Below are 22,708 nucleotides of genomic sequence, written 5' to 3'. Positions count from 1 at the left end.
CAAGGCCTTGCAGAATGCCCCCCAAACCCGTGAGATGAATTGTGGCTCTCTATCTGACACAATGTCACTCGGAATGCCGTGAGTCCGAAATACATGAGTCACTAACAGGTCAGCAGTCTCTAGAGCTGAGAGCAATTTGGGGAGCGCGACAAAGTGCGCCATCTTGGAGAACCGGTCCACCACGGTCAAGATGACAGAATGGCCCCTGGATCGGGGGAGACCAGTGATGAAGTCCAATGCAACATGGGACCAGGGGCGAGATGGAACAGGCAGTGGATGCAGCAATCCCCCAGGTGGACGATGAACTGCCTTGCCTCGAGCGCAGATAGTACAAGCAGAGACATACTCCGTGACGTCCTTGTGCATGCCCGGCCACCAAAACCTCTGTGAAACTAGAAAGAACGTGCGGGACACGCCCGGGTGGCAGGCAAACTTTGAAGCGTGGCCCCACTTTAGCACTCCTGCGCGCTGTGTATCTGGGACAAACAACTTGCCAGCGGGGCAGCCTCCAGGCACCCTTACACCCCGCAAGGCCTCTTCCACAAGACGCTCGACCTCCTACCGCAGTGCACCCACAATCAGGTTCTCTGGCACCACCGGCTCCTCCGAAGGCCCCTCCTCCAATGATTCATAGAGCCTCGACAGGGCGTCGGGCTTCCCGCTCTTTGACCATGGACAGTAAGTGATCACAAAGTTAAAGCGGGTCAGGAACAACGCCCAACGAGCCTGGCGGGAGTTGAGGCGCCTGGCAGCTCGAAGGTACTCCAAGTTTTTGTGGTCCGTGAGTATCTGGAACGGCTCTTCAGTCCCATTCAACCAGTGCCTCCATTCTTGCAATGCCTGCACGATAGCGAGCAGCTCCCGGTTGCCAACATCATAATTCGCCTCCGCCGGGCTGAGGCAGCGGGAGTAATATGCGCAGGGGTGCAGTCTCTGGTCGACCATAGACCTCTGGGACAGGATGGCCCCCACTCCGGAACTCGATGCGTCAACCTCGACCACAAAAGGGAGAGCAGAATCAGCGTGGACTAGGACAGGCGAACTCGTAAATGCCCGTTTTAAGCCTACAAATGCAGCCTCTGCCGCAGAAGGCCATGCAAAGGGCCGTTTGTTAGAAGTCAGTCTAGTGAGTGGCTCGGCCCTCATACTGTAATTGCGAATAAAACGTCTGTAAAAGTTGGCGAACCCGAGAAACCTTTGTAAATGCTTACGTGACGTAGGAGTCGGCCACTCTGCCACCGCCTGGATCTTAGCAGGATCAGGCCTGAGCTTTCCTTTTTCCACAATAAAACCCAGAAACTGTATCGACCCACGGTGAAACTCGCACTTCTCGGCCTTGACAAATAATCTGTTCTCGAGAAGTCTTTGTAGAACCATGCGGACATGTTGGCGATGTTCCTGCTCGGTTCTTGAGAAAATTAAAATGTCATCCAAATATACAAAACAAAAAATGTTTAACATGTCACGCAATACATCATTTATGAGAGACTGGAATACGGCATGTGCGTTTGTGAGACCGAAAGGCATGACAAGGTATTCAAAATGCCCGAGCTGGGTTTTAAAAGCGGTTTTCCACTCATCACCCTCACGAATTCTGACCAAGTGGTAAGCACTGCGCAAATCTAATTTTGTGAATATGGTGGCTGCTTTTAATGGGGCGAAAGCCGAATCTAACAACGGCAGCGGGTATTTGTTTTTAATAGTAATCTCGTTGAGACCCCGGTAGTCGATGCACAGCCTAAGACCCCCATCTTTTTTGCCGACGAAGAAAAACCCTGCCCCCAAAGGGGAAGACGAAGGACGAATGAGGCCGGCAGCCAAGGAAGAGGAGATGTATTCCCTCATTTCCTCCTGCTCTAGTTTAGAGACTTGGTACAATCTTGAGCTAGGCAGCGGGGCATTAGGCAACAATTCAATTGCACAGTCATAAGGACGGTGTGGTGGTAGCGTCTTAGCACGCTGTTCACTAAAAACTTGTTGGAGGTCATGATATTCGACAGGAACGTTCTCCAAATTAACCGGCTCGGTGGCCGTCTGCGCTTGAGTGGGGAGTAAACATGCAGAACGCATGCAGTGCGCACAACAAAACGTACTCCATGTTACTATTTGTGTTTTGGTCCAGTCAATATTTGGGTTATGCACCTTTAACCAGGAGAGCCCCAGCACGACTGGGGCCGATTTACATGGCATAACCAGAAAACTACGGACCTCAAAATGATTCCCTGACAGCTTAGTTTTGAGTGGCGGCGTAATAAACGTCACGTCCGCCAGGGGTCGCCCATCGAGATCTAAAACCCTTTTGGGCCTAGCGAGCTTTATTAATGGACGTTTAAGTGCTTCCACAACACTCCGGTCCATAAAACAATCGTCCGCCCCTGAATCAATCAGAGCAGTAATCCCAATATTTACCCCACCATGCGACATTTCCCCCTGTAATTGCAGTCTCGTAATATCCTGTGGGGTTATTCGTTCCTTTAACTCCTCGCGAGGCGACTCACTTGATGGAACATTGTCATGCACGAACTCCGTACTCCCTCGGGGAAGGGGAACCACAGGGAGAGAAGATCCAGGTCGGCGCGAGGGAATCGCGTCACAGGCGGCGAGACGGTGCCCGGGCAAGCCACAGTACAGACACACAGCTGCTCTCATCCGTCTCCGTCGCTCCGCCGCAGAGAGACGCCCACCGCCAATTCGCATGGACTCCTCCCTCATCGAGCCCGGACTCCGTGATGGCGCCCGGACAACCGGTGACCCAACGAAGCCCCTCCGCACCGATGGCAGTCAGGCAGCTCCTCGGCGACGGCCACGGACATCCCCGGCGCTCCACGGCCCGTTCCCTCTCACGTTCTTTCAGCCGACCATCCAGAGAGACGGACAAGGAAATCAGCTCCTCCGGACTCGAGGGCACGTCCCGGGAAGCCAGCTCATCCTTGATCTCAGAAGACAGGCCGCGTCGAAAAATACCACACAGCGCTGCGTCACCAAAACCGCACTCCACCGCCAAAATGCGGAACTGAATGGAATAGCCAGCCGCGGTCAGATCGCCCTGAAAAAAATCCAGCAGGCGGCTGGCTGCCTCCTTGCCTCTAACCGGATGATCAAAAACTGTTACGAACTCCGTCTCAAATGTTTCAAATGAATCACGAATCGCGGGCCTTGTGTTGCTTACCGCCATGGCCCATGTAGCAGCTTTACCGGCGAATAGACTCATTACGTATGCTACCCGGGATCTGTCATTAGCAAACGTGTATGGCTGTTGATGAAAGATGAGGGAACACTGGTGTAGAAATTGTCGGCATGCGCCAGGTTCGCCTTCGTAACGACTGGGGTGTGGCAATACCGGCTCCCGAAATGAGGCCGGCGGGTTGGATTGTTCCGATGCCGTGACTACATTAATAGTACCACCAGTTTGTACAGGGGATGTCATGTTTTCAATCCTTGTGGTTAAAGAACTGATCACATCCACTAATTCGCGTAACGATTGCTCGTGTTGACTGATCATGCGGCCGTGACCAGCCAGAGCATAGCGAAACCCCTCCAAGTCTGTGGGATCCATGTGGTCGGACTATTCTGTTGTGATACGGCAAGCCGTTAAGCATGGATCCAAACACAGAGGTGGAAGTTTGTTGTATTTATTACAAAACGAGAACTAAGGGAGCACGCCAGAACACACGAGACAAAATACAAAACAAAAAATGGCACGAACCTTGTCGGCGAGTAAACTAAGGAGAAGGCACAAGGGCCGGAATAAGGCAAAAATAAATGACAGCAAAGTTCAACGAAAATACTAGCACAACAACGTGATAACAAAGAATACAACCGTAAATGGCAAGTAGAACTCGAGATGATGCACACAGCGGTAAGCAAGCAGGTTGGCATGTAATAGTCCGACACTTGCAGATGGTGACAGGCTTCCTTAAATATTGAGCCTTCCTAATGCAGCACAGGTGTGTCACGTTACCATGCCCATCTGGCTCAATCAGGTGCTGAATACAGGAAAATGAACTGAGAACACAAACAATCATGACACCGGGTAAGAATTGTCTTGATGAGAAGCATTGTCTGATGCGCATCACGACTCGGTCAAAAGAGCTGTCTGAAGACCTGCGCTCAAGGATTGTTGATTTGTATAAAGCTGGGAAAGGATACAAAACCATTTCTAAAATTCTGGATGTTCATCAATCGACAGTCAGAGAAGTTGTCTACAAATGGAGAGAGTTCGGCACTGTGGCACTGTTGCTTCTCTCTCACGGATCGGCCGTCCACCAAAGATGACGCCAAGAGTTGAGCGCAGAATACTCAGAGAGGTAAAAAAGAACCCTAGCATGTCTGCTAAAGACTTACAGAAATCAATGGGACAGTCCAGTATCTCTGTGCACACATCAACTATATGTGTGCCTATACCTCTTAATTCTGTTTATGTGTTATGTTATGTAAAGCGTTTTTGAGTGTCCAAAAAAGCGCTATACAAGTTTGATGTATTATTATTATTATTATTATTATTATTATATGTAAAACAAAGGCCAAGAATGGTGCTCATGGGAGGACTCCACGGAAGAAGCCACTGCTGTCTATTAAAAACATTGTTGCTCCTTTAATGTTCACAAAAAGGCTCTTGGACACTCCACAGAAGTTTTGGCAAAATATTTAATGGACTGATGAAACCAAAGTTGAATTATTTGGGAGTAACACACAATGTCATGTGTAGAAGAAAAAGGGAACAGCTCACCAACATCAACACCTCATCCCCACCGTGAAACATGGTGGAGGGAGCATCATGATTTGGGGCTGTTTTGCTACTTCAGGGTGTGGACAAATTGCAATCATTAATGGAAGAATGAATTCAAACGTTTATCAGGATATTTTGCAGGAAAACCTGAGGCCGTCTGTCAGACAGTTGTAGTTAAAAATAGGATGGCTGCTGCAACAAGACAAGGATCCAAAACACAGAGGTAAAACAACTTCAGAATGGTTTCAGAAGAACAAAATACAGGGTGACCCAAAAAAAGTTTACACTGCCATAATACAACTTAAATGCCATGTTTATTCATTTTAGAATTAGAATTTAATCACAAATTATACATTATTGTAAAGAACATGTACAGTACACTCTATTTTTCAATGTGTCCTCCCTTAAGTGTCACAATAGCCTCCAGGCGCCTGCGGAATGCTTGACAGGTCTTCTCTATGTAGGGTGCTGTCATCTTTTCCCAAGATCTAACAATGGACCTCTCCAAGGCTGCCACAGAAATTTGTGGCTTCTTACAGGCACTGTCCTCCACAGTTGCCCATATGCTATAATCCAGGGGATTGAGATCTGGACTCTGGAGTGGCCACATATCACCTTGTCAATCAACTTTTTGGTCCGCACAGATCGGCACTTCCAGACCCAGGTTTTCGTGAGGCTGTTCCAGTATCTTTCAGCTTCTTTTTAACTTTGTAGACTGCACATCTGGATATTATCAGATTTGCTGCAATCTCAGTAGGTGTCAGGCCGGCACGCAGCAATTCAGGTACAGCTAAAGTTTTCTTCATTTTCAGCAGAAGCACAGGAATTGTAGAGACGAGAGATTACCAGCTGCATTGAGTGACCTTAATGAATCACTTAAGCATGACAACCTATTTAGATATGTTTCAATGGCTTTTAAACAAGCAGTCAACTGAGTGTAAACTTTTTTTTGGGTCACCCTGTACACGTTCAGGATTTTCCAAGTAAAAGTCTAGACTTGAACCCCATTGGGATGCTGTGACATGACCTAAAAACAATGATTCATGCCAGAAATCCAAGGAATCTGACTGAAATACAGCAGTTTTGTAGAAAAAAAATGGGCCAAGATTAGTTCTGATCGATGTGCCAGACTGATCTGCAGCTACAGAAAGCGTCTGGTTAAAGTTATTGCTGCCAAAGGCGAGGGCACAAAATGTTAAATATGATGGTTCACTTACTTGTCCCGCCCCCCCCCTTTTGTCAATGTTTGTATACTATCCTCATTAAAATATGAAATTCTCTAAATGTTTGGGTGGTTTTAGTTAAAGAAGACAGTTTTTTTTCACCTGTGAGATTTTGACAAATATCAGATCACATTTGATATTTTTTTTACGTAGAAATGTGAGAAATTTCGAAAGGTTCAGTTAGTTTTTCATACCACTGTACAGTATATATACATACATACAGTATATTCAAAATAATACTTTTTTATACCACTGTACAGTATATATACATAATACATTATATTCAAAAGAAGTGTGTATGTTTGCATACTGGATTGCATCATTACATCATGCATTGCACTTGACACATAGTGTAACTTTGAATCGGAAATCCCCAAACCTCCTTACGCAACAAAGATGACACCAAATTCCATCACTTGGCAAGTGTGACGCTCTGTGAAATGTTGACCTACCGCAGTTTCCCCGACACCGATTTATCTATTTATTTTTTTTATTTTAGTGGACCGGTTGTCTCCGTGCCAGAGAAAGACCCTCAATTTCTTGAGGGAGTGTGAAGGTTGCCTAGGAGTCAGTCAGCACTGTAAAGTGACACGAGTATTTGCAGCTCTGAAGTTTTTTTTTTTTTTTTGTTTTGGGCCGATCTAGGATGACGGAACACTGGAAAAGACACTCAAAAAGTTTTTTTTTTTTTTTTTGCAGTGAAACAACTTTTATTTGCTGAGTACGCTTTCACTGTTAAAAATTGGGCGCTTCACCGAGAGGGAATACGTTCTTGTGAAATGGAAACACATTTTTCAGCACACTGTGTTACTTTGTTGTGGTCTTGTTGTGTGGTCTGTATCTTCTTTGAAAGGGTTCTTCTTCATCTTGTATTGAAGGTTGCAGACAAATCTTGATTGCGGCTTCAGTATTTGGCTTCCTGGGAGGACTAATTTTTCCTCCTGGTTTTCAGGCAGTTATTTGCTAATTTAAAGCACATTATAAAAAACATCATGCCTAGAAGGCCGACTGAGCTAGAGTCCAGTCATATCAGTGCATTTTTTATTGACAGTGTTCTGCTCCTTTTATCAGGAAATAGCAACATTGTGAAATTCCGAAGATCTTAAGTCACGTCCATACGGACGGAGTCCATTTCTCACCAAATTTGAAATTGTTTTTTTCTTGGTCAACAGGGACAAAAAGGTCATCCTGGTCCCGCTGGTCTGCCTGGTGAACCTGTGAGTATTCTGGGTACACATATAACAGTTTTAGCATTTTAATGTACAAAAAAATGCACGTTTGCGCTTACTGCTCTTAATTGAATTTCAGCTGAATAAATTAAATCGTAAATTAACTCATTGGCTGCCATTGACGGCGCTGGACGTCAGATTCATTTTGACTGGGAAGGCTGAGAGCCATCATTTGAAATTGATTTGGTGTCCCTCACTGTTAATGGCAGTGAATTAGTGAAATTAGAGTTGTCCAATAATGACTTATCAGGATATCGGTTATTGGTTAATATTGTCCAACTCCTAAAATCCGATACTGTTATCAATTCGATACCGATATATGCGGTCGTAGACTTAACATTTTATGGCTAATTGCATTGTGATGCCCCACTTGATGCTTTCATAATGATAATTTTAACAATTTCAAGGCTTTCCAAATAAAAATTCTGTGAAAAATAAGAGAACAACTTCAACTGATGTTATGGAAAAAGTGCCTGTATTGCACTACAATATTTATTGTTGAAATCAAAATAGTGCAAGCATCAGTTTTTTTTAAACATGTGCATGTGCAAGTTCCAATAAGGCACTGCTACATGCATATTGGCCCAAAACCAATAATATTATTTCAATTTAAGTAATTTAAGTAAGTTGAACTCATAATAAAAAAATAAATAAATAAAAAAAAAGATTGTTATTGTATATTTTTATTATACTGTAATTTATTATTATTTGAGGGGGTGTATAAAATGTTTTAACCCCTTCAGGCCTAAGCATCCTGCCGAAGGACATGACTGGTTGGACGCTTCACAAGCAACAAATGTGCGCGCAGGCTGTAACCTTTGTCACGACTGCTCTGTTTGTGGGAGTGTGGGGTGGGCGGGCGCGTCTGTACATGCGCTTGCTTCCTGGTCTACGCTTTCTGTGCCAAAATGAAAGCATGTATCACATAACAAAAGTCAACATTTAAAAAAAAAACACAAAAAACCGAGACGCAGGCATCGTAAAGTCAAAATCACGTAAGTCGGGTCCGTCGTAACCAGGGGACTACCTTTAACTCGTTTTTGGGCCATGTTAACTCCTCTTCCGTTCCAATAGCGCCTTATCCAACGTGACCTGGTAGCAAGCAAGCTGTAAGGTGATGACCATGAGATTAAATATATATGTTGAAAAAAACTTCTTCAACGTAAATATTTAATCCCCAAAGTAAAATACGCTATTGTTTCAATATGTTTTATTTATTGATTTATTTAAGTAAATAAATCAATAAATAAAAGACTGCAAACTAAAACACTTTTTTTCCTCCCCAAAAACAGGGGGTGCTGCAGCACCCTCAACACCACAATCCGCGGCACTGATTTAGAGTGTAAAGACCAAAGAGGGTTTCTGTTTTCTACAATTTTCAATTTTTGTTTTTATACACATTTTATTAACTTTAAATTGTCTTTATTCATAAAATAAATAAATAAATAAACATAAGAGTAGTGTATGAAAAGTTTTAGGCATTGCGTATAAGAAGCAATTAATGAATGCATTTTGACTGGGAGAAGGGAATGAACAGTCAAAATGGATTGGCACCGTCAATGGCAGCCAATTAGTGCCCTTCTGTATAAATGGTTAACGGAAATCTCTCTCATTACTGGAGTGGCCTTGGTTTTTTTTTTTGTTCTTGTTTATGTATTTTCAAAAAATACACAGCTTCTTGCACTATTTGTCTGTAAAGCAGACTACAGCAAAGGTTCCCTACATGTATTTTATTAATAGATACAAAACAGGATACGAGAGGGGATATTAACCTACATCAGCTATCAGTTGTTGAGGAATCTTGGCGAAAAGAGACACTTTTGGCAAGCGCACAAGTGGGTTAAATGCTTTGGACACCGGAGGCTATTTACAGCACTCCCACCTTTTGTGCATTATCCATGCTAATTAACTTCCTATTGTCTCAGATACGGCTTTATAGCGCGTTAAATAGGTGCATATTACAGTTTTGGAGGTTCTAAAGAAAAATGTTGTTATGCGTCCACAAAGAAGTCTCAGGTAAGTGGAATAAGCAGAGGCACTGTACCAGCACGTTTTGTTTGTGCAGTCATCATGTCAAATTATAGTACAGTAGCTTTTTACAGACTGTTTAAAGTGTTTAGTGCTACTTGCCCCAAGCAACACTTACTCGACTAAACAACACTTCTTTCATGCCGCTATTTGCTTGTTTATCCATAACCGGAGTATTTGTTTTATCATTATAAAGACTTTTTCCATCCCGTATAATGACTTCAATAAGTGTTTCTTTTACGAAACACATATGTGCGTTAAATGGGATGATATTTCCTTTCTAACTGTTTTACCTTCTTCCTTGTGTCTCTTTAGTGCTGATCCCTGTTTTATTTCTTTACTCCAAAGGGTGAAAAAGGAGCAGACGGAAGCCCCGGGGTCAAAGGTTATCCTGGCAGGCAGGTGCAGTAAATCTAGTCTTGCAGTGTTGGTTGAGCAGGGACGCACACATGCAGAGACACACAAACACATGGAAATTTGAGAAGTGTTGAAATGTGAAATGTGTTGACTTAGCAATGCTGTAATAACAACCGATGATGACTTTGTCTTTCTGTTATAAAGCAACCATAAAACACACACTAAATAAATAAAATAAGCTAAAGTATTTTTTACTCTTTATATTATGTAAACCTAAAACCTAAAATGGCACTTCTGGATCGCTTTGTGTTGATTTAGAGTCACTTCCTTCTGATTTTCCGGCATTTCCGGGTCACTTCCTGCTGATTTTCCGGCAATTCTGGATCACTTCCTATTGTTTTGTGGGTAATTCTGAGTCACCTCCCATTGCTTATGGTCATTCAAGGTAACTTCCTCCGGATTTGGAGCCACTTCCTATTGATTTTGGGCCAATTCTGGATCACCTCCTATTGATTTGGGGGTGATTCTGGGTAACTTCCTGTGGATTTTAGGGCCATTCTGGGTCACTTCCGATTGATTTGCTGGTAATTCTGAGTCACTTCCCATTGATTTTGGGCATTCACGGTAAGATTTTGTCGATTTTGGGTCTCTTCCTGTTGATTTTGTGGCATTACAAGTAACTTTCTGTGGATTTGGGGCCACTTCCTATTGATTTGGGGACAATTCTTGGCCACCCCCTACAGATTCGGGAAGATTCTGGGTAACTTTCTGGTGATTTTTGGACAATTGATAATTATTTTCACAGACTTTATAATTATTTTAAGGGACACAGGGCGCAGGGCCGATTAATAGGGGGCCTATATTGTTGGCGTGGCCATCAAAGCTGACCGAGTGGAATCACAGACAAAGAGGTTTTTCCATCGAAAATTCTTGTGAATAAATGCTTAAATTCCTGAATTCTTTAGAGATATGGACGTAAAACAGTCTCGGTTTTTTGGTTAAAAGCAAAAAAAAAAAAAAAAAAAAAACAACGGCCAGTTAGCATTTATTTCACGTAAATATTGCGAACTATGATGCTAGTCAGTAAACAAATGTATCGGCGGCCATATGTAAACAAAGAGCTTTTTCCGTTAAAAATTCTTGTGAATAAATCCTCAAATCCCTGAATTCTGTAGAGATATGGATGAAAAACTGTCTTGATTAGGATTTATTTTACGTAAATACTGCGAACTATGATGCTAGTCAGTAGGCAAATGTAGTGGCGGCCATATGAAAACAAAGAGCTTTTTCTGTTGAAAATTCGTGTGAATAAATGCTTAAAAGGTATGGACGTAAAACAGTCTCGATTCTTGGTTAAAAGCAGAAAAAGGATTTATTTTATGTAAATATTGCGTACTAGTTCTCCCACTGATTTTTTTCACAACGTTTTAAAATGCATGCATGGTACGAAAAAAATAATAATTACCTTGAATCCTCGAACAAATCACTCCTGAGACAATCCTTCCTGTTTGTATGCGGTACAGCTTTCGTACTTTTTCAACCTAAATCCGGAGTTAGATCGCTGCATGCGTGTGTTTAAGAATAACTCCTCTCGATGCTGGATGTGGGCAGGCCCCCCACTTGAAGGCGTGGCGCAGTGTCTGACGGATGTGACCCGTCAATATAATTATGAAGTCCATGATATTTTTAGGTCAAAAATAATAACCGTAAATTCAGAATTTTTATCAGGGCTAAGTTGAAAATCAATAGGAGTGGATAGAAACATTTTGCGGGTGTTGAATGTGCCATTGGAAATTATTGGGGCCATTGGAAGTTTTTGTTGAATTTTGGCAATACCGTATGTTTTTGCCAAAAATTGGCAGATGAATTTTGTAGAATTTTTTGTGTGAATTACTGTGAACCGGTCCAAATTTGTTGGACAAGTCAAACTTTGAAAACTTTTTTTTTTCTGTTTTTGCCTTGATTTTTTTTTTTTTTTTGGTAGGGGGGGTGTCAAATATCCGTGAACTCTTAGGTTGAGAGCCTGCTCGTGAGTTTTTAGAACATTTCAAAGTTGGAACTGTAATAAATATACACAAAAAAGTAAGTAAAATAATAATAAAAAGCTAATTATGTAAAACAATTGTAAATTGATAAATACAACAACAACAAAATGGAAACTCTTAAATAGCTTTATAAAAATGTTTTTTAAAAAAGAGAAAATATAGAAAATCGAGTATAATATTTAGAAATAAAAACAAGTTGGCGAAAATACGTTTTTTCAAATTAAAAAAATAAAAAAGCGAATGTGTTTTTTTTTTTATCAATTGTTACTAGTTTTAATAATATTACACTTTTATTTGTAATTTCATACAAACTGTACTGTAATTTTTCTTTTTTTATTATTTAAGAAAAAAATCTTAAATTTTTTAATTTGATCATTTTCTCTTTTTTAGCTGTATTTTTCACTTTAATTTTCTATATTTAGGACTTTTATATTCGACTTTGACTGCCATTGACGGTGATAAATGTCCAATCCATTCGTCTATTGCTGTCAATGGCAGTGAAACATAATAACTCAATGCCAGTCATCTCATTTGAATTGGATAGTATTTTTGCTTATGTTTTCCTCTAATGCTTTGTGTATATACATCAAATGTAAATTCAGGCATTAAGGGGTTCATAATCAATAGGTCAAAAAGTGAATTCTAAGTCAAAAGTGAAGGCTCTTGAAGGGTGTCTACCTTTTAAACTTGACTTAACCTTTAGCATAAGGCAGACGTCTGTTTCTGGCATCTGTGTGTTTAGTATATCTTCAGGTTCACGCACAGGTCTCGCCATTTGCCTGAGAAGAGCACTTATTATGTCAAGTCTGCTGCCAGCAAGGTGGTTGCTTACTGTCTCGTGATGGATGAGGTTTTAGCACCCCCTACCACGTGCAAACTGAGACTAAACTGCACTGCATAATGAAGTGGCCACATCTTGTAAACTGGCTTTATCGCCCCAGTGATGCATTCACTGGCATCGGGTCTGAGAATTTAATGTAACGTCTCCTGGACGCCAGCCAAAATACTTTCATAAAGCTACTTAATGCATCCCAATGGGAGGAATTGGATTTACTTTGCCACATCTGGGAGATATTTTTATGTGGAGAATACAGGTCATATTCACATGATGTGTGCCTTACTCTAAGTACTTTAGATCGTAACAAGATCAAAAAATTGTCACAACTTCTTTGGATTTGACACATTTATGACAATATTGTCAGAGTTGGAACCCATGCTGGCTGCATGACAAGCAGCGACATCGACAAATTCAATACAGTAAATTCTTAGACCAATTACAAGTACCAAAGTAGAATTTTACACATTTTAAAAAAACAACAATCTGGTCACACATATAGATTTTATTACTAAGTCTATCTTCCGACAAAGTGTTACCCCACTAACTTACTGTTCAAATTTATAACCTTATACCATTTATGTAAATTTGTGAAGTTGCTTTGTGTCATTTTAAGTAGGGTGTAGGTTTGTATAGGGACGGTAGGGACACTGCCAACTTTTCAGAATACTCAAATTGTCCCCACCAACTTTTAAGCAACCTTATTTGCATTATATCAGGAGTTCAGTTAGTATATTGGTCATTTGGATTGTCTTCTCATATGTTGTAAAAATAGAATTGACCCTGCCATTAATAAGTGAATTATTTCCATTATTTTTAGACTGACATTTCCCCTTTTATACTTGCTGAATGTGCCGGTCCATTTTCCCCCCTTAAATGCACTTTTAAATAGGGATGTTCCGATCCAGGTTTTTGCACTTCCGATCCGATACCGATATTGTTTTGCACTTCCGATCCGATACCGATACTGGCCGATACCGATACCGGCCTATCTGAGCATGTATTAAAGTTTAAAGTTATTTAGCCTCCTTACTTAGTTGTCAGACTCATGTTGAAAAGGGTTTTAGTACTCTTGATAACAACTAGCCAGCTGAATTAGGTGAGTTTGAATAACACACAATGGTTGGTAACAAGAAACTGACCTGTTTATTCAGTGACAAACACAAAACATTCTAAATAACAAACAGAAATGGCATAGTCAGTCAGTAAAACGTGCAAATAATATTGTAAACTGTCAGTGGAAAATCCCACAAACTTCCCAAGCTATTAGATGCTTTTAATGTTTCGTGCATTAGTTACAAAAATTGTATAAAAAGCCTCTCAGGTTTAAATAAACGACTATTTCAGTATCAAGTTAACATTTTAAAACAGTAAATAAAATACTCAAGTCCCCATTCTGTATCAGCAGCTTTAAACTACATTCAATTAATTTAATTTTGCGAATCAACTGTTAAAGTTGTTAAAATTGCTCCCGTTATTCCATAATTTCCCTTCTGTCTACTTTTGACATGTGAAAGTTTTAAAACTGTTTTGAAGATAGATTCAAGTCAAGATTTTGCCAATTTAGGAGTATTTTAGATAAAAAGTTAATTAGGTTCGCTTGGAAGGTTCACTACAACGGCCTACAAGGGAAGTCTCCTGCTTTAAGATGGCGGCTGTTTACTAACGCACGTAGTTTTCAATGCATGTGTTGCCAACGGCATCGAGTCTGTCATTTTGCATCTAGTTATATATACATATGATATCTACTAGACAAGCAGGATGTTTATGCTGCATTCCAGAGAAGTGGGAAGTCGGCTTTATCCCACTCGGATGGTACCAGTTCCGACCTCAAAGCGTTCCAAGCAAATGTAAACAACAATGATGGCTGATCGCGACGAGGTGTTTTTTTATTTTGGCCATCCAAAGACATTTTGACCTCCAGCGAACCTGCCTTCCTATAAGCGATCAAATAGTAGAGGAAAAACGGCGGCTGCGTTATAGCCCAAACTGTAAACTGCTTATTTTTTTAGTTACATCCTTTGCTGATCGTCAACATAAAATCATATCACAACAAAGATGATGTCGGACTTTTCCGGCCTCCGACTAGGAAAATATCATTGAAACGCCACTCGAACTGGGAGGTCCAAGTCGCAAAGTCGGAGAAAAAACTAACTACCCCGACTTCCAAGTTGTTTCAATCTGACGTCACTGGACAAAATGGCGCTCAACAAAACGTATTGAATGATAACACAATATTGAAGTAAATCAAGTTTATTTGAGAGGCCATGTATTTTTTTCTCATACAGTGAATTATCTTTGTTGTGCTATGTTTTTATATTGACGATCAGCAAAGGATGTAACTAAAAAAAAAGGCAGTTTACAGTGTGGGCTGTAACGCAGCCGTCGTTTTTCCTCTACTATTTGATCGCTTATAGGAAGGCAGGTTCGCTGGAGGTCAAAATGTCTTTGGATGGCCAAAATAAAAAACACCTTGTCGCGATCAGTCATCTTTGTTGTTTATGTAACGGGTACACAGTGTATCCGTTAGAGCACGTGGAAACCTCCCCGCCGATTCCTTCATGTAAGGACGCTAACGGCTGTGCCGTCGGCTCGAGCTTTATTGGCGCAGTGGTTAACGCCCTTGCCTGCCGACTAGATTCGTCGCGGCGCGCGGGTTCGCGTCCCAGCCTGGTCAGAGGTGGGAGCAGAACGCCCTTTGTAGCACGTGGAAACCTCCCCGCCAATTCCTTCATGTAAGGACACTAACGGCTGCGCCGTTGGCTCGAGCTTATTGGCGCAGTGGTTAATGTCCTTGCCTGCTGACTAGATTCGTCGCGGCGCGCGGGATCGCGCAGCGAAGGTTTCGGGGGGAGAGTGTAACGGGTACACAGTGTATCCGTAGTAGCCCGTGGAAACCTCCCCGCTGATTCCTTCATGTAAGGACGCTAACGGCTGCGCCGATGGCTCGAGTTTATTGGCGCAGTGGTTAACGTCCTTGCCTGCCGACTAGATTCGTTGCGGCGCGCGAGTTCGCGTCCCAGCCTGGTCATACGTGGGAGCAGAACACAGGGCGGCATTGACACTCGGGTTACATTTACATTTGCTTGGAACGCTTTGAGGTCGGAACTGGTACCATCCGAGTGGGATAAATCCGACTTCCCACTTCACTGGAATGCAGCATAAGTGTTGGATGGTGCGTCTTTACTCACGAGAGATAATGGCTCGTCATCCAGAATGAATTCTTCGGCAATGACTCTTTTTATTCCCTGGGCTTTGGGACTGTCGAGTGCCAGTTTGTCATGTATAGCAAAAGTTTCTGCCAGTGTTAGTTGCGTAGGACCTCTTCGGTTTTCTTAACATACTCCTTATATTGTTTGTGGTGGTATGTCGCTAAATGCTTGATTAGGTTGGTTGTATTAAAACTTCTTACAGCTTTACCACCACGCTTGACTTTATTGTGGCATATGTTGCATGCACTCTGCCTCTTCGTCTTTGTCGTCCTTTAAGGTGAAATGATCCCACACTGCTGACATTTTTGCCGATAGTCTCTTGGTAAATTGGGAGACGGTAATGTAGTGTGTTGAAGGAGTGCCGTAAAATGCGGACCGGATTTTAGGGAAACCGAAGCAAAAACTGGAAAGGATTATGTATATCGGTGCGCTGGAAAATCCGGATCGGATTTAAAAAAAAAAAAAAAAAAACTGGATCGGAAGTCTGGATCGGAATTTTTCTGTGTCGGCCGATCCGATACCGATGCGCATTTTTTTGCCCATATCGGCGTCCGATCCGATCCAAATATCGGATCGGGACATCTCTACTTTTAAATGGCTGATGATTCGACCCCCCCCCCCCACACACACACACACACATTAGATATTTGAGATATTAGGGATACTTGTTCATTGTGTATGTTCATATAATTTACGTTCAAATATTGCAATATGAATTTGCTAATTAAAACCAGAAATTTATTCTGGAAAAACAACGATTTGAATCAATCAGTGCATCATCTGAACCAATTTACATGAAACTTAGTTCAAGTCAATACATATTTATTTTGCATTGATCATTTAATGAGGTTCATATTCGTGAGAAATGTAGCCCTGACCCCCGTCCACCCAGTCTGTTTGGTCTTATTATTGTCCCAGCTATATTAATGCCACAAGCACCTGAGTATACTGTAAGTTGCATTTTTGGGAGTCAATTTTACTTCATCTGAAACCAAAACATTATACAAACATTATATGTAAAAGTAATACGGTAATAGTAAAACGGAGAACAACAGGCTAAATTGGCATCTGTTAACGTAACATATTGACAGCATTTCAGATAACTATATTCTAAAAAACATGACATAACAGGCTGTTGGGGGTCAGAGTGTAAAAAACATATGCACTATAGGTCACACTTGTGTATAAGCCAGCCAAACTATGAAAATGGTGTGACTTATAGTTCGGAAAATACATACTTTATGTATGTAAATTTTATTAAAATACACTACATACAGTGAAGAAAATAAGTATGTGAACACCCTGCTATTTTGCAATTTCTCCCACTTAGAAATCATGGAGGGTTCTGAAATTGCTATTGCTGTCCACAGTGAGAGAGATAGTCTAAAAAGAAAAATCCAAAAATCACAATGCCTGATTCTTTAACAATTTTTTAATGAGATACAGGTGCAAATAAGTATTTGAATACCTGTCTATCAGATAGAATTCTGACCCTGAAAGACCTGTTAGTCTGCTTATTAAAAGTCCACCTCCATTCCATATATTATCTTGAATCAGATGCTCCCGTTTGAGGTCGTTAGCACCTGTCCAGCCCCAGATCTGTAAGACTCAAACTTGTAACATGACCAAGACCAAACAGCTGTCCAAAGGCACCAGAGACCAAATTGTACACCTCCACAAGGCTGGGAAGGGCAATGGAGCAATTGCCAAGCAGCTTGTTGAAAAATGTCCACTGTTGGAGCAATCATTAGAAAAAGGATCTCAATCAGAGTGGAGCCCCATGTAAGATATCACCTCATGGGGTCTCAATGATCCTCACAAAGGTGAGGAATCAGCCCAGAACTACACGACAGGAGTTGGTCAATGATCTGAAAAGAGCTTGGACCACCGTTTCCAAGGTACTATTTGTAATACACTAAAACGTCATGGTTTGAAATCATGCATGGCACGGAAGATTCCCCTGCTTATACCAGCACATGTCAAGGCTGTCTTAAGTTTGCCTATGGCCATTTGGATGATACAGAAGAGTCATGAGAGCAAATTTTGTTGTCATAATGAAACCAAAATACAACTTTTTTTGGTCATAATTCCACTAACCATGTTTGGAGGGGAAAAAATGATGAGTACTATCCCAAGAACACCATCTCTACTGTGAAGAACGAAGGTGGTAGCATCATGCTTTGGCGGTGTTTTTCTGCACATAGGACTGGATGACTGCATTGTATTAATGAGAAGATGACTGGGGCAGTGTATTGTGAGATTTTAGTGAACAACCTCCTTCCTTTAGTCATCTTCAATGGGTCGTGGCTGGGTCTTCCAACATGACAATGACCCGAAGGACATATCCAGGAAAACCAAGGAGTGGCTCCATAAGAAGGTTCTTGCATGGCATCGTTAAAAGCATATCAAGGTTCTGAAGGGGCCTAGCCAGTCTCCAGACCTAAACCCAATGGAAAACTGTTGGAGGTAGCTCAAACTCAATGTTTTTCAGCGACAGCCCAGAAACCTGACTGATATAGAGAACATCTGTGTGGAGGATTGGGCCAAGATCCCTCCTGCAGTGTGTGCAAACCTGGTGAAAAACTACAGGAAATGTTTGGCCTCTGTAATTGCAAACAAAGGCTGCTGTACCTAATATTAACATTTGTTTTCTCAGGTGTTCAAATACTCATTTGCAGCTGCATCACACAAATAAATCATGAAAAAAATCCTACATTGTGATTTCTGGATTTTTTTTTTTTTTTTAGATTATCTCTCTTACAGTGTGCATGCACCTACGATGAAAATTTCAGACCCCTCCATGATTTCTAAGTGGGTGAACTTGCAACATGGTGTTCAAATATGTATTTTCTTCAGTGTATAATATCACACAATGGTCACCGATGATAGATATTTGATACAGCCTGTAGACAATATTGGATTGCATGACAGAAATCAAAGGATATCTGTAGGCTAAATTATGCTTGCTATTATTGGATAAACATTTTTGATGATTGTAACCACAAACACAAGTTCTCTAATATTTTTTTGACATTCAGGGTTTACCTGGGCCTATAGGTGAAATGGGGCCAAAGGGAGACAAGGTGAGTAAAATATCAGGATTAACACCTATGATTAACACATTTGTCATTTGACATTTTTATTTACAAAGCATGGTTACGCTAGTGTTGATTATAATATGGTGCTTGTTCAGTATTTGGTTTTGCAGCAACAGTTTACTCTGTTATGAATGTGTTAAGCAATACTTTTGATGTGAAATACTGTAGTAAGTTCATCACTTGATCGTTTCCCCACCAAGCAGATCGGCAAGAAGTGTCTTCAGAGATTCTTGATGCGAGGGTATGTGCCCTTGGACTACATCGTGGAAGCCAGCACCATGCAGTCCATGGGCATATACACTGGCCTCAAGGCCCTGCTCCTCTACATCTAGGATTCAAAGCTGATGTCTCCACAAACAAAGTTTTTTCTTACTTGAGATGATCTTATTTTCATCTGGCTTCCTTTCTTAATCACTTTAGGGCCACATCGGCATCCTCGGGCTCTTTGGCCTTCCTGGTCCTGATGGCGACAGAGTGAGTATCATCGGTGCCGCACTAAATGAGCCGAGTGATTACATTTTAAATCCGTCAACCAGTACAGGCAAGGCCCAGAGGTGCAAATTAACGGAGGGTGAGCTAAACCTTTTCAGACCTCTCTTCAATCGATTCACATGGATTAATGAGGATGGCAGATCACTCTTGGTTCAGCTTTAAGTACTGTATATGGGATTACAGTATATTTGCCACGCTTCTACACCATCAAGGCATTGACGGTCATGTTAATAATTACCTCAACTTACATCACTGTACTCTCATTGCAGAACTGGAGGGCATTTTACATCCCCACCCTTCAGATTTTAAACTATCAAAATAATAAAAGATGTCGTTTCTGAGTAAATTGCTTACTACTTGCGTACGTACTTTCCCTGAGAACAAATCTAAAAAATTTAAAAGAAAAGAATGTTTGTAAATTTGTATTAAAATAGTAAATAAGTCTGGAGTACCCCATAAATTGTCATTTTTTTCATCCCACCTCTACCATGACAAAATTGAATCTCGAATAAAAGTTAAAATGATATTTATAATTTTGGGGGTGAAACTTTATTTATCCAAAAGAATGGCTCATAGACTTCATAATGATATTGACAGGTCAGATTCGACCTTCACTGCGCCACGCCTTCAAGTAGGGCGCCATCCCACAATCTGCTTCAGTTATTCGCAGTTGGTCGCAGAGACACATGCAGTGATCCAACGCCGGATTTTGATTGAAAAAGTACGAAAGCTGTACCGCTTACAAACAGGAAGGATAGTCTCAAGAGTGATTTGTTTGAGGATTCAAGGTAATTTTTATATTTTTAGTTTTTTCAAAATAATTTTTAACGTAAAAAGCTCTCAGTTGTAAGGCCACATTGTCTAACAGACTGGCATCATTCTTCGACATATTTACGCAAAATAAATGCTAAGTGCCCGGGTTTTTGCTCTTTTAACAAAGAATTGAGACTCTTTCACATTCATATCTATAAAGAATTCGGGGATTTAAGCATTTACTCACTAGAATTTTCGACATAAAAAGGTCTTTGTTGTAAGGCTGCCGCCACATTGACTAACAAACTAGCGTCATACTTCGACATACAGTGCCTTGCAAAAGTATTCGGCCCCCTTGAATCTTGCAACCTTTCGCCACATTTCAGGCTTCAAACATAAAGATATGAAATTTAATTTTTTTGTCAAGAATCAACAACAAGTGGGACACAATCGTGAAGTGGAACAACATTTATTGGATAATTTAAACTTTTTTAACAAATAAAAAACTGAAAAGTGGGGCGTGCAATATTATTCGGCCCCTTTACTTTCAGTGCAGCAAACTCACTCCAGAAGTTCAGTGAGGATCTCTGAATGATCCAATGTTGTCCTAAATGACCGATGATGATAAATAGAATCCGCCTGTGTGTAATGAAGTCTCCGTATAAATGCACCTGCTCTGTGATAGTCTCAGGGTTCTGTTTAAAGTGCAGAGAGCATTATGAAAACCAAGGAACACACCAGGCAGGTCCGAGATACTGTTGTGGAGAAGTTTAAAGCCGGATCTGGATACAAAAAGATTTCCCAAGCTTTAAACATCTCAAGGAGCACTGTGCAAGCCATCATATTCAAATGGAAGGAGCATCAGATCACTGCAAATCTACCAAGACCCGGCCGTCCTTCCAAACTTTCTTCTCAAACAAGGAGAAAACTGACCAGAGATGCAGCCAAGAGGCCCATGATCACTCTGGATGAACTGCAGAGATCTACAGCTGAGGTGGGAGAGTCTGTCCATAGGACAACAATCAGTCGTACACTGCACAAATCTGGCCTTTATGGAAGAGTGGCAAGAAGAAAGCCATTTCTCAAAGATATCCATAAAAAGTCTCGTTTAAAGTTTGCCACAAGCCATCTGGGAGACACACCAAACATGTGGAAGAAGGTGCTCTGGTCAGATGAAACCAAAATTGAACTTTTTGGCCACAATGCAAAACGATATGTTTGGCGTAAAAGCAACACAGCTCATCACCCTGAACACACCATCCCCACTGTCTAACATGGTGGTGGCAGCATCATGGTTTGGGCCTGCTTTTCTTCAGCAGGGGCAGGGAAGATGGTTAAAATTGACGGGAAGATGGATGCAGCCAAATACAGGAACATTCTGGAAGAAAATCTGTTGGTATCTGCACAAGACCTGAGACTGGGACGGAGATTTATCTTCCAACAGGACAATGATCCAAAACATAAAGCCAAATCTACAATGGAATGGTTCAAAAATAAACGTATCCAGGTGTTAGAATTGCCAAGTCAAAGTCCAGACCTGAATCCAATCGAGAATCTGTGGAAAGAGCTGAAGACTGCTGTTCACAAACACTCTCCATCCAACCTCACTGAGCTCGAGCTGTTTTGCAAGGAAGAATGGGCAAGAATGTCAGTCTCTCGATGTGCAAAACTGATAGAAACATACCCCAAGCGACTTGCAGCTGTAATTGGAGCAAAAGGTGGCGCTTCAAAGTATTAACGCAAGGGGGCCGAATAATATTGCACGCCCCACTTTTCAGTTTTTTATTTGTTAAAAAAGTTTAAATCATCCAATAAATTTTGTTCCACTTCACGATTGTGTCCCAGTTGTTGTTGATTGTTGACAAAAAAATAAAATTTTATATCTTTATGTTTGAAGCCTGAAATGTGGCGAAAGGTTTCAAGGTTCAAGGGGGCCGAATACTTTTGCAAGGCACTGTATTTCCGTAAAATAACTGCTAACTGCATGTTTTTTTTTTTTTGACCAACAATTTAGACTGTTTTACGTCCATATCTATAAGGAATTCAGGGATTTAAGCATTTATTCACACGAATTTTCACCGGAAAATTTCTGCTTATATATGGCGGCCCACACATTGACTAACAGACTACCAGAGTACGTCAACATATTTACGTACAGCAAATGCTAACTGCACTTTTTTTTGTCAGCTGTTAACCAAGAATTGAGACTGTTTTGCATCCATATCTATAAAGAATTTAGAGATTTAAGCATTTATTCACTATAATTTTCACCGGAAAAGCTCTGTTTACATATGGCGGCCCCAACACTGACTACCAGACTAGCAATGTATGTCAACATATTTACGTAAAATAAATATCAGATTTTTAAATGGAAAGTTTTTGAACAAAACGGGATACTGTAATTATTATCATTTTGCATTTAGATCAAATTACAATCAACTGTGCTTAACTTCTGTAATTTTCGCACTACAAGGTGCACTTGACTATAAGCCGCCACCCACCAAATTTGGCCCAAAAACGGCATCTGCTCATAGATAAGCCACACTAAACTATAAGCCACAGCTGTCCTCACTGTATTATGGTATATTTACACCAACAGATATTAACCGGTAAGACTTTATTTGACAGTGGCATCTTATGACTGTCATAAGACCAAATGAACCACCATGAATTTTTGAACCAATTACCTTCAAACCTTCATTTGTCT

General features: G+C 41.1%; 1 protein-coding gene across 3 annotated transcripts in view; it reads left to right on the top strand.

Moving 5' to 3' along the window:
* Window positions 1-22,708, top strand: part of LOC130913048 (collagen alpha-1(XXVII) chain B-like) — a 159,476-nt gene that overhangs the window by 47,216 nt on the left and 89,552 nt on the right. For all 3 annotated transcript variants that reach the window (XM_057831323.1, XM_057831324.1, XM_057831322.1), the window contains exons 8-11: window positions 7,125-7,169; window positions 9,558-9,611; window positions 18,697-18,741; window positions 19,177-19,230. In XM_057831323.1, the coding sequence (XP_057687306.1) occupies window positions 7,125-7,169; window positions 9,558-9,611; window positions 18,697-18,741; window positions 19,177-19,230 (198 nt within the window). The remainder of the gene's footprint in view (window positions 1-7,124; window positions 7,170-9,557; window positions 9,612-18,696; window positions 18,742-19,176; window positions 19,231-22,708) is intronic.

Source organism: Corythoichthys intestinalis, chromosome 3, assembly GCF_030265065.1.
Source record: "Corythoichthys intestinalis isolate RoL2023-P3 chromosome 3, ASM3026506v1, whole genome shotgun sequence".
NCBI lineage: Eukaryota > Metazoa > Chordata > Actinopteri > Syngnathiformes > Syngnathidae > Corythoichthys > Corythoichthys intestinalis.
This window is presented reverse-complemented; position numbering and strand designations above follow the sequence as displayed.